Genomic DNA, 11,091 nt, shown 5'->3' with positions numbered 1-11,091 from the left:
TGTTACTGTATCCTGTATTCATGTTCGTGTTATTGTATCCTGTAATCATGTTCGTGTTATTGTGTCCTGTAATCATGTTCGTGTTATTGTATCCTGTATTCATATTCGTGTTATTGTATCCTGTATTCATGTTCGTGTTACTGTATTCTGTATTCATGTTCGTGTTACTGTATCCTGAATTTATGTTTGTGTTATTGTATCCTATATTCCTGATCTTTGTACTGTTTCCTGTATTTCTGTTTGTATTACTGTATCCTGTATTCATGTATTCCTGTTTGTGTACCTGTGATCCTATCTTTATTTTTTTCTTCTAATTTTGTTCCTTTACTCTTTTTCTTATCCAGTACCATTTCCTTTTTCATGTACCCTTTTTCTTTTCCATGCACCCTTTTCCTTTTCCATATACCCTTTTTCTTTTCCATGCACCCTTTTTCTTTTCCACGCACCCTTTTCCTTTTCCATATACCTTTTTTCTTTTCCAGAAAGATTTGATTTTGTATGTACCCTTTTCCTTTTCCATGTACGCTTTTCCTTTTTCATTCACCCTTATCATGATCCAGTTCCTTTACCTGTTTCTTAACTTATGTTCTCCTTTTATAGATGTCTTCTTAACTCCTGTTTCATGGTTTATCTAGGGCTGTATGTACACTATGTACAAGGTTTACATCTACACTTATCTGTACGCCGTATACCTGAATTCATAATTGTACCTGGAGCAAAAGAAGGAGAAAGGACGGAGATGTGTTTAGAGAGAGACTGAGAGAGAGAAGGAGGATACCTGCTCTCCCCCCTTCTCCTCAGTTCTTCTCAGTCCTCTCTCCAGGTCTATAGAATACCAGGGGGGCGTGAAATATGCTTACCGGGGCGTGATGTTAGTTCAATGTGGGGGCGTGAAGGGGGGTCTACCCCCCTACAAAGGGGGTTTACTAGACGGTAACTGTAACAACCTGGAGAATATAATATCTGATCTAAACAGGGATGATGAATACAGTGACAGGTAAAAAACAGTTTTGCAGATTTTTTATATTTCATATTGCGCCATTTTTCTTTTACGTCATGCACTTTAATTCATGGTTGGATGAACTTGAATGAAATTGGGTTCATAATAGGTGCCTTTCACTACACAGTCTACTAGTTAACAAGTTAACATTGTAAATCAAAGGATATAATTTTTTACAATATAAGTTAGAACTTAAAGAAACTATTTTCATAACAATAAAAGAGAGATAATAAATATATGTGAATAGAGTATGAACTGATAAAAGAAAAACGGGATAGACCGATTAATTTCAGATGAATCATCTGTTGGTTCTTATAAGAAACCAATTTTGTGGTCCAAAAATTTGTATTTACAGGGTGTTCCTCGAAATATGGCATGAAGGTCGTCTTTGATCCTTAAAAGAATTTGCTGCATTTATTTATAAAACCTGATTTTAGAAGAAAATTCTAGCGTTAATAATCACGCAAAAAAAAACTCGATTTAAAGTTTTTTAGATAAAACGAAAGTTGTCGAAATCTGAACCAAATTCTTCATATCTCCGGAAATTTAAAAGCATTAAAAAATGCAGACCACATTTGGGAAATTTTTTAAATTATTGTTTCAAGAACCAGACGTGTTTAGTTGGTTGACAGGTGAATGGCAACAAAAAATTTAAAGATCAAAGACAACCTATGACTGTCATGTTTCATGGGACACCCTGTAAGTTTTGAGAAACATTTCATTTCAAACAGATATTTTACAAATCAGATATAAATATGCTGGTTTCTTTAAGTATTCTGAACGTAATTGATCGTAGTAATCTTCTATATAATAAAGCACTTCGCTCATATTCATTTGTTTGTATGTTAGCTACAGCTGGCCAAACGGCTGGACCGAATGGGCTGACATTTTTTAGGAAACCTATTGGTACCCTGGGGGTAACATAGGCTAAGAAATGCTTTAAAAATTTTCTTCAAAATTGAAATTGTTTTCTTTTAAAGATTGATTTTTTTCAATCAAACTTTTTTTCAAATTCTATTAAAAAAACGGGCAACGCCAGGCACTCAGCTAGCATTCAAAAATTTGGTTCGTTTTTAAAGGTTTTTGGACACTTGAAGGTTCCACAAACACCGGAGAAGATTCACTTCTTACAAAATTGTTTATTCTAAAAAAAATTTCTTCCATTTTTTCTGTTTTAGAATAAAAATATTGCAAATTTTAATGAAAGCAAACTAGAAGTTTTATTATTAAAATGTAGAAAACGAACAATACGATTAAAAGCATTGTTAAAGCTTAGTTAAACATCCAAATTATATGGGATATTGGGACCCTCTATACATCTGGTTTTGAATTTTTCTACATATCTATATATAAATTATATATTATATATATAATCTCTGTAAAGGAATGTTTACTATTTCTCATCTCCCTGGGTTTACGATGTTCTCCAGGGAACAGTAGAAACTTTACTCCGGGTATACTACACACTACACATTATAACCTTTTACACCTACAGATATAGGACCTGGAATCAAGGGTTGGGTTCTATTAGAATATCCTAGGGAGTTAGAGAATATGCTGTCTTTAAACACTACTTAATAAAGGTGCAATTAGAGATTTTTAATGGGGGGAAGTTGACGGAACTATAGTGCACTCTTTCGGGTTCCACTTGCATCTAAGATCATCAATGGGGGCGAAAGACCCCCCCCCCCCGTATTGTTTTGATGATTGTGACTTAGAAGTTGTGAACTGTAGGATGAGTTGTATAAGAGTAGATTTGAAGATTAAAGTTTAGAAAATGATGATGCAATTTCTTTAGGTAGGTCTAGTATCTTGTGAGAGATCTTTTTATAAACGTTTCAAACAATTACTTTCTCAACAAAGCATTTTGTCACATGATGTCAGAGTTGTTTAGTTGAAATATGACATCCGTTCATAGGATTGAATAAAAATAAATAATGTATTGTATATTGTATAACCAGGGTAGATAACGATGAACATCCAACGTGTATGGCTATTATGAACAGGAAAGGATAAGCATAAACAAGATATGCTAAGAAAAATGAGAACAAGGTACAAAATTAGTAGAATAAAAAAGGGTGAACATGAAGTTTGAACAGGATGGGATAAGTATGAACCAGATGAATAATGATGAACAGGATAATGATGAACAAGATAATGATGAACTGGATAATGATGAACAGGATAATGATGAACCGGATGAATAATGATGAACAGGATAATGATGAACAAGATAATGATGAACAGAATAATGACGAACAGCAAGATAATGATGAACTGGATAATGATGAACAGGATAATGATGAACCGGATGAATAATGATGAACAGGATAATGATGAACAAGATAATGATGAACAGAATAATGACGAACAGAATAATAATGAACAAGATAATGACAAACAGGATAATGATGAACAGGATAAGATGAATAGGATAATGATGAACAGGTTAAAACTGAACATGATAATGATGAACAGTATAATAACAAACAGGATAATGATGAACAGGTTAATGATTAACAGGATAATGATGAACAGGATAATAATAAACAGGATAATAATGAACAGGTTAAGGCTGAACAGGATAATGATGAACAGGATAATGATGAACCGGATGAATAATGATGATACGGATAATGATGAACAAGATAAAAATGAACAGGATGATGATGAACAGAATAATGATGAATAAGATAATGATGAACAGGATAATGATGAACAGTATAATAACAAACAGGATAATGATGAACAGGTTAATGATGAGCAGGATAATGATGAACAGGATAATAATGAACAGGATAATGATGAACAGGATAATGATGAACAGGGTAATGATGAAGAGGATAATGATGAAGAGGATAATGATGAACAGGATATTGATGAACAGGATAATGATGAACAGGTTAAAGCTGAACAGGATAATGATGAACAGGACAATGATGAATAGGATAATGATGAACAGGATAAGAAAGAACAGGATAATGATGAACAGGATAATGATGAATAGGATAATGATGAACAGATTAAGGCTAAACAGGATAATGATGAACAGGATAATGATGAACAGGATAATAATGAACAGGATAATGACGAACAGGCTAATAATGAACAGGATAATATTGAACAGATTAATGATGAACAGGATAAGAATGAACAGGATAATAATGAACAGGATAATGATGAACAAGATAATGATGAACAGGATAAGAATGAACAGGATAATGATGAACAGGATAAGAATAAACAGGATAATTATGAACAGGATAATGATGAACTAAACAGAATATGAGGAACAGGATAATGATGAACAGGATAAGAATGAACAGGATGATATTGATAGATCTAAGAAAAAGTTGGAATAAGTTTCTCAGGTCTGATTAATACTTCAAGGTTGGGTAACAGGCTTTCCTATGCAGTTCAATCCTGTTTCCAGTGCAGTTCTAATCTATACTCATCCTTCTAGTTAGATAGAAAGACAAACAGATATAGACAAATAAACAGATATATACAGACAAACAGATATAGAGAGACAAACAGATATAGAGAGACAAACAGTTATTATAGACAGACAAACAGGCAGACAAACTTTTTTGCGCAAAATCTTGTCCATTAAACAGAGGGTTCGCGAAAAATAAATGGGGGTGTAGGCTGATCCCTCATTGAATTTGGGTTCGATTGAATAAAAGATAATAATAAATAAATAATGTTATGAAATATTAACTATATGTACGTTGTAATAATCCGAAAAAAATCTTGATTTAGATTCAATTAAATTATTAACGTTTTAAATGAAACAAAGTGAATTTATATGGGCTGTATGCTCTTGGGAATGACGCATTTTCAATATTCTTTTATCAATTAAAACTTAGAAAAAAAATCAGTAGCGATCAACACCGAATTCAATTAGGGTTCTATCAACCTTTATCCCCATTCATTTTTCGCTAATACTAAGTTAACTGAAAATTATAAAGGAACTAGATTCTAGGAGTTTTGTAAATTAACATATAATTGTTAGGCTTTACTGAAGAGAAAATAAGAAAAAAAAACTTCAAAATAACTAAATATTTTTTAGAATAAAATGTTGAAATGAACTGATTAATTTCACCTTGCTCTAATGTTTTCATTCCAGATGATCTTTGATTTCTGCAAGATCTAATATTAATATTAGGTTACATCATCAGATTGTAGAGAATAGAAATAAGAAAAATAGAGTTTGATTCAAGTGATCAGTTCCTTTGACATATTTTGATGACAATGCAGAATATTTCTGCCTGTTTAAAAATAAATATATATTTCCGTCAAGGTTGCATGAGATGGCAGAGTTAAGAATATGATATTANAAGTGCTCCGTTTCTTGCTAGATACTTACTTCTCTTCTCTAGTCGTGAAAATACTTTAGTCTTACAACAAGTAAAAAAATCTGTTATTATAATATTGAATCATATTTTGACTTTGTGATTTTCCTGTACAAAGGAACTGAGTTTTTTCCAGAAATTCTGATTTGTTAATCCCAATATCTTTGCAACACGATGTCGAAGACCCCAGATATTTCAAACTATAAATTATGATGGGAGAAATATTCTAAGTTGAAATATCACAGGTTTAGACTTGCAAAGATATAGATTCATTCATTTATCTATCATTAAATTAATTTATATATCTATCCATCTGATAGATATTTTTTAATTATATTTCTTGGAAAAAAAGTAAAGCATAAAATTCTAACCAAATTTTTTTATTTTGTGGATTTATTATAAATGATATTGAAAGATGAATATTAGACATTCAGATGTTTTCAAGGATCTTGAAATACTTTTTGTTGTTAAGTTGTTTACTATATATATTTTACAATATAATTTTCTATTTTACAATATAACTTCAGCAAAAGTATTTATATGAATACTTTAATTAAATTCTTTAATTATTTTTGTGATAGAATTTTATTTTATTTATTGAACTTCTATTCCTAGAAAATTATATAAAATAATTTTTTTACCAAAAAAGTATTTTTATTTAATCCTGAAATAAGAATACGAAAGACTCATATTTCCCCGTAAACAAGTTCTAGTGTTTACTCTTCAAACCTGATTTTAAAAAGAATAAAATTTTTATACTTTCAGAGATCTTGAACCCAGAAAACCAGGGGCACTCAGGGTCACCTTCAGTGAGGTGGAGATGGTGAGCTGTGATGGGGTGGGGAGGGTTCAGTGTCCCCCAGTGGAAGGAGGGGGGACGCACACACCCGTTTCCTCGGTGGATCAAACATTCCAGTCAAAACTTTTAAGGTAATCGATAAATTATTGGCGCAATCAACTAATCAATCAATCAATCAATAATTTTAACAACTAATTTATCATCCAAACAAGTACTTAATCAATCAATCAATCAATCAAAAAAATCACTCAATCAATAAATCAATTATTTAATGAATGAATTAACTACGAATTTAACTAACAAATCAATTAATTAGATGATAAATTGATAATTTATCTTTTATGATTTAACAAATATTAATATATAATATTTCATTAGAATTCTTGTAATCTTATCAATAAATGAAAAACAAGACAAAAAAACCCTAGAAAATCAATCAAACATATGACTCGTCAATGCAGTAATCAACATTTATCAACTCATCAAAACAAAACTAAATAGTTCATTTATTTTCAAAGATCCTATCTGCAACTAAACTATAAACATGCAATCAAAATCTATAAAAATAACCAGAAATGTACAATCATGCTATATATATATTTTTTTCTTTTTTTTCAAGTTGTTCAACTTATATAAATTATTTAACATTAATTATTTGCCTTCATATCTCTCTCCATATATTTAATATTTAATAAAAACCCCTTCCGAAAAGTTTTCTTTTATACTGGCCGTTTGAACATATTGACAAGATTAAAAACGTAAAAACAAGATTTTTATCGAAAAAAAGCGCAGAACAAGATGCTTTTTGAAAAATATTTCATTTATTTTTTTAACAATTACGATGGTACAAATTTCTGAACTCTGGTCCGAAGGGTCCTTAAGACCAAGGGTTAAGTTGAAGTTAAACCCTATTTTCAAACTCTGCTTCTCTCAATTCTTTTCTCTTGTCAGAAAATGCGAATGTTTGCAACTAATGTTTATTTTGAGAACAGGAAAACAATGCAATTATTACATAATTAAATAATCAAGGAATGGGACTGAAATGGGTTATAGAGGGGGGGAGGGGGGAGAGGACAGGGGTGTAGGAGGTGGGTGGAAAACAAAAGTTTTATGTTAAGGTTTCAAATTTAACATTGTCTTTTGTCTAAATAATTCAATGTTATTATTAAACGTTAATAAAACATAAGTTGGATTATTCCGTGTCCTTGAACAAATTTAAATAATAGAATAATATAAAAATACATCAACTAGTTTGATAAAAAAAAATTTTGTTTTTTTGCTTTGATTAAAAATGAATTTGTAGTGTTTAAAAGTGAAATTATCTAAATTATTATGGCTTCTTCTGAATATATTAAATGGATTAGAAAGATTATCTCCAGATACACCTTTTTTTGAACTGAAGAAATATAGCTGACAGAATTTTTTTTTTGCTAAAGGAACTGAGTATTCTGATTTTCAAATCGCAAAATCTTTGCAACCTAATGGTGTTTACCTTAGATATTTCAAACTATCATTATTTGATCTAAAATAATTCATAGTTTGAAATATCTAAGGTCTCCATCATTGAAATGCAAAGATATAGGGATAAGAAAATCAGAGTTTGTGACAAAAACTCAACTCCTTTATACTAATTTTTGGAGAGAAATTTCCTCTTTATCGAGAAGGTTCCAGCCTTTTCAGATTCAAGCTTTAGCAAGGGACAACATATAATCTAAAAAGGCGAGAACCTTCGAGTTATAGAGAAAATGTAAGTCCAAAAACTTTACAGCACGTCGTGCCAAAATAATAGTGTTATAGGTAATTTTATGAAACGTTTGTGTTCTTGTTTTATTTCAGTGGCTCTTTTAAATCAATTAAACTTTGAAACAAAGCAGAAGTCAAAATATTAAGTTGATTTCAATTGTAAAAAAAATATTGTGGAAATATCCTAAATTTTTTGGTGAAAATCCGAGAACCAATCAAAACACGTGCTATAATGTACAGCGTATTTAACTTTATAGCACGTTCATTTTGAAACTCACGATGAAGTGAGGAAGAATGATAAATTACACAATAGTTTCATAAAATCAATGAATCAAATTGTCAGAATTCAACACATTTAAGGTAGAAAATAAACCTTATATTGAAAGGTGTAAAGGGTACAGTTGTAAATAAGACATGCCACTAGTTTTTAAACTACTTTCAACTCTATGTCCACAGTCTCTTAAATCAAAAGTTTTCGAATTTTGAGAGTAAGATTGAGAAAGACATTTTTGTGCAAAAATGCTAAAAATACAGAAACTCTGGTTTCTCTCAAGCTTCTGGGAAATCCATTTTTTTAGGCTGATTGATATTTTCAAACTACTTTGTAGAAAAAACATAAAATGTAAAGGAAATAATGTTTTCACAAAACATTGAAAAAAACTCTCTTTGGAATTTTGATTTAATCACTTGCTTTAGATTTTTACTATTTCTTATTAATTCGTAGTCTGTGTAGTACATGACAGTATTATGAAAATAAAATGTTTGGATGCTTAGCTAGTGAAGAAATGGAGTTTTGAAGAAGTGCTCAATAACCTTTACTTCTCAAATATGAAAAAAACTGAACCCTTATTTATTAAACCGGTGTACATGGTATAAAACAATTTTTCCTTGGTTTGAAATTTACTAAAAATATAAAATACATCTTCCCTATTAACAATGAACATGTCTGATGTGAAAGGGATGATATTCTATAATTGCTGAAGCTTGAAATGTATGTCTTAAAGATACTTTTTTTTCTTCCTTGTAGAGATGAAGATTGTGAAATATTTTAGGCCTTAACGCAAGCACTAGTGCATTGTTGTTCTTCATTTCTAGTTCTTGTATTAATCAAGATTTTTCAACTTGTCAATTAGAAACACTGAGACACTTCTTGCAATCTTGTAAAAATTGGGAAATCCTTCCCTGCAATTAGGCCAAAAAAGTACCCTTAGGATTATCTAAGAAAATATTAACTTTAAAAGTGTTTTCATGAAAACAAATATTACTCTTGATAAAAATGTAAACCTGGTGATGACATTAAACTGGTTTAGTAAATCAAAACGTAGAGTTAAAAGGGAATTTACTTTACAAGCTCGTCTAAGAATTCTTTTTCAAAAACCATGATTATTGCATGCAGTCGCTTCAGCTCAGAAGATTGTGTTGGTTCTCCAACCTACTCTTAAACCTACTCCATAGTCATAATCCACAATCTACAATTAGACCCACTCAATACTCCACAATCTGCACTTACACCTACGGCATACTCCACAATCTACACTTAAACCTACTCAATACTCCACAATTTCCATTCATTTCTACTCCATACTCCACAATATACAATTAAACCTACTCCATACTACATAATCTACACTCAAACCTACTCCATACTCCACACTCTACACTTAAACCTACTTTATACTCCACACTCTACAATTAAACCTATTCCATACTCCACAATCTACACTTAAACCTATTCCATACTCCACAATCTACACTTAAACTTACTCCGTACTCCACAATCTACATTTAAACTTACTCCATACTCCACAATATACACTTAAACTTACTCCATACTCCACAATCTACACTTAAACTTACTCCATACTCCACAATCTACACTTAAACTTACTCCATACTCCACAATTACCACATAAACCTACTCCATAATCCACAATCTTCACTTAAACCTACTCCATACTCCACAAATTACTCTTAAACCTACTTCATACTCCACAGTCTACATTCAAACCTACTCCATACTCCACAATCTATTCTCAAACCTACTCCATACTCCACAAATTACTCTTAAACCTACTTTATACTCCACAATCTTCACTCAAACCTGCACCATACTCCATAATCTACATTCAAACCATCTCTAAAATATTTGAAAACAAATTGCAATTTACTTTAGGATTATTTTAGTGTACGGGACTTACATAGAAACATTAAAAGCATGTTTCATAACCCTGTGTTTAATCGATATTATCCAAATACTAAACTAACTCTACAGTATCTCTTCTTCTGGTGTTTCTTGATAAAAACAGTTTTAAAAGATTACATAATTATTTATTTGTTTCAGACCTTATTATGAAGGATGGGACAATCCTTTCCGGGCCGAGGGTGAGGTTAGTCAGGACGCCAGTCTCATGCTGCAGTTGTGGAAAGAAGGTCGTCTTGTTGGCGACCTTAAGCATCTCCTTGCTGGTCTTGGAGGCCTCCAAGAACACACAGATCAACAAAGATTTGAGGAAAGCTTGTCAGAGAAAAAGTTGAACGGGGTTCAACAAGAAAATGGCAGCGATAGTTTTAGAGGTTCGGTTGTCCGTCCGAACCTTAGAAATGGTGATAAAGTTGGTCAATTGAGCGCCATGAAAACAATGGACCAAGTTGACCAGCCAAATAAAACTGAAAAGAAAAAGTTCAAGATTAAATGTTGTAGCGTGATGTAAGTTCTGTTGAGTTGTGCTTCAGACGAGGAGGCAGTGATCAATGAATTCTCAATTTTCCAAACCAAATATTTCAAAAAATCCGCGGTTTATTTTAATCGTGGCACAATGCTTTTTATGAATACAAATACAATAGACAAACATATTTCATATTCAATTAAAGAAATTGATGAATCGCCGGCCTTATTCACTAATTTTCTAATCTTTGCAATCTGATATCATACATAGATCTTTCATATTTTAAACTTTGAATTTTTCAAGGGTTATATAATCAAAGTTTGAAATATCAAAGATATCGAGATTTCGAGATATATGGTAAAAGAAAATTATTATTTGTGCGAGAAGTCAGTTCCTTTCAATAATTTGGAAGAAAACGCCGACGAATTATTCTTAATGTTGTCAAATTGTTGTTAGTTATTGAAGAATTCTTCGTAAATATTTATATTTCACAATTTACCGAAAAAGCTTTCACACAATTTCTTCATC

The 11,091-nt window shown here is 31.2% G+C and overlaps 1 protein-coding gene across 1 annotated transcript; it reads left to right on the top strand.

The window, feature by feature from the left end:
• The first annotated feature begins 750 nt into the window (after nucleotides 1–750).
• LOC111701167 (uncharacterized) lies at nucleotides 751–10,805 on the top strand. The gene is made up of 3 exons (XM_023472337.1): nucleotides 751–997; nucleotides 6,121–6,285; nucleotides 10,239–10,805. Exons 1-3 carry the CDS (start codon nucleotides 870–872, stop codon nucleotides 10,606–10,608), a joined length of 663 nt encoding a protein of 220 aa, XP_023328105.1. The 5' UTR covers nucleotides 751–869; the 3' UTR covers nucleotides 10,609–10,805.
• Nucleotides 10,806–11,091: the final 286 nt, after the last annotated feature.

Source organism: Eurytemora carolleeae, unplaced genomic scaffold (assembly GCF_000591075.1).
Source record: "Eurytemora carolleeae unplaced genomic scaffold, Eaff_2.0 scaffold97, whole genome shotgun sequence".
In the NCBI taxonomy this organism is placed as follows: Eukaryota; Metazoa; Arthropoda; class Copepoda; order Calanoida; family Temoridae; genus Eurytemora; species Eurytemora carolleeae.
Note: the sequence above shows the minus strand (reverse complement) of the source record. Positions and strands in the feature narration are given on the sequence as shown.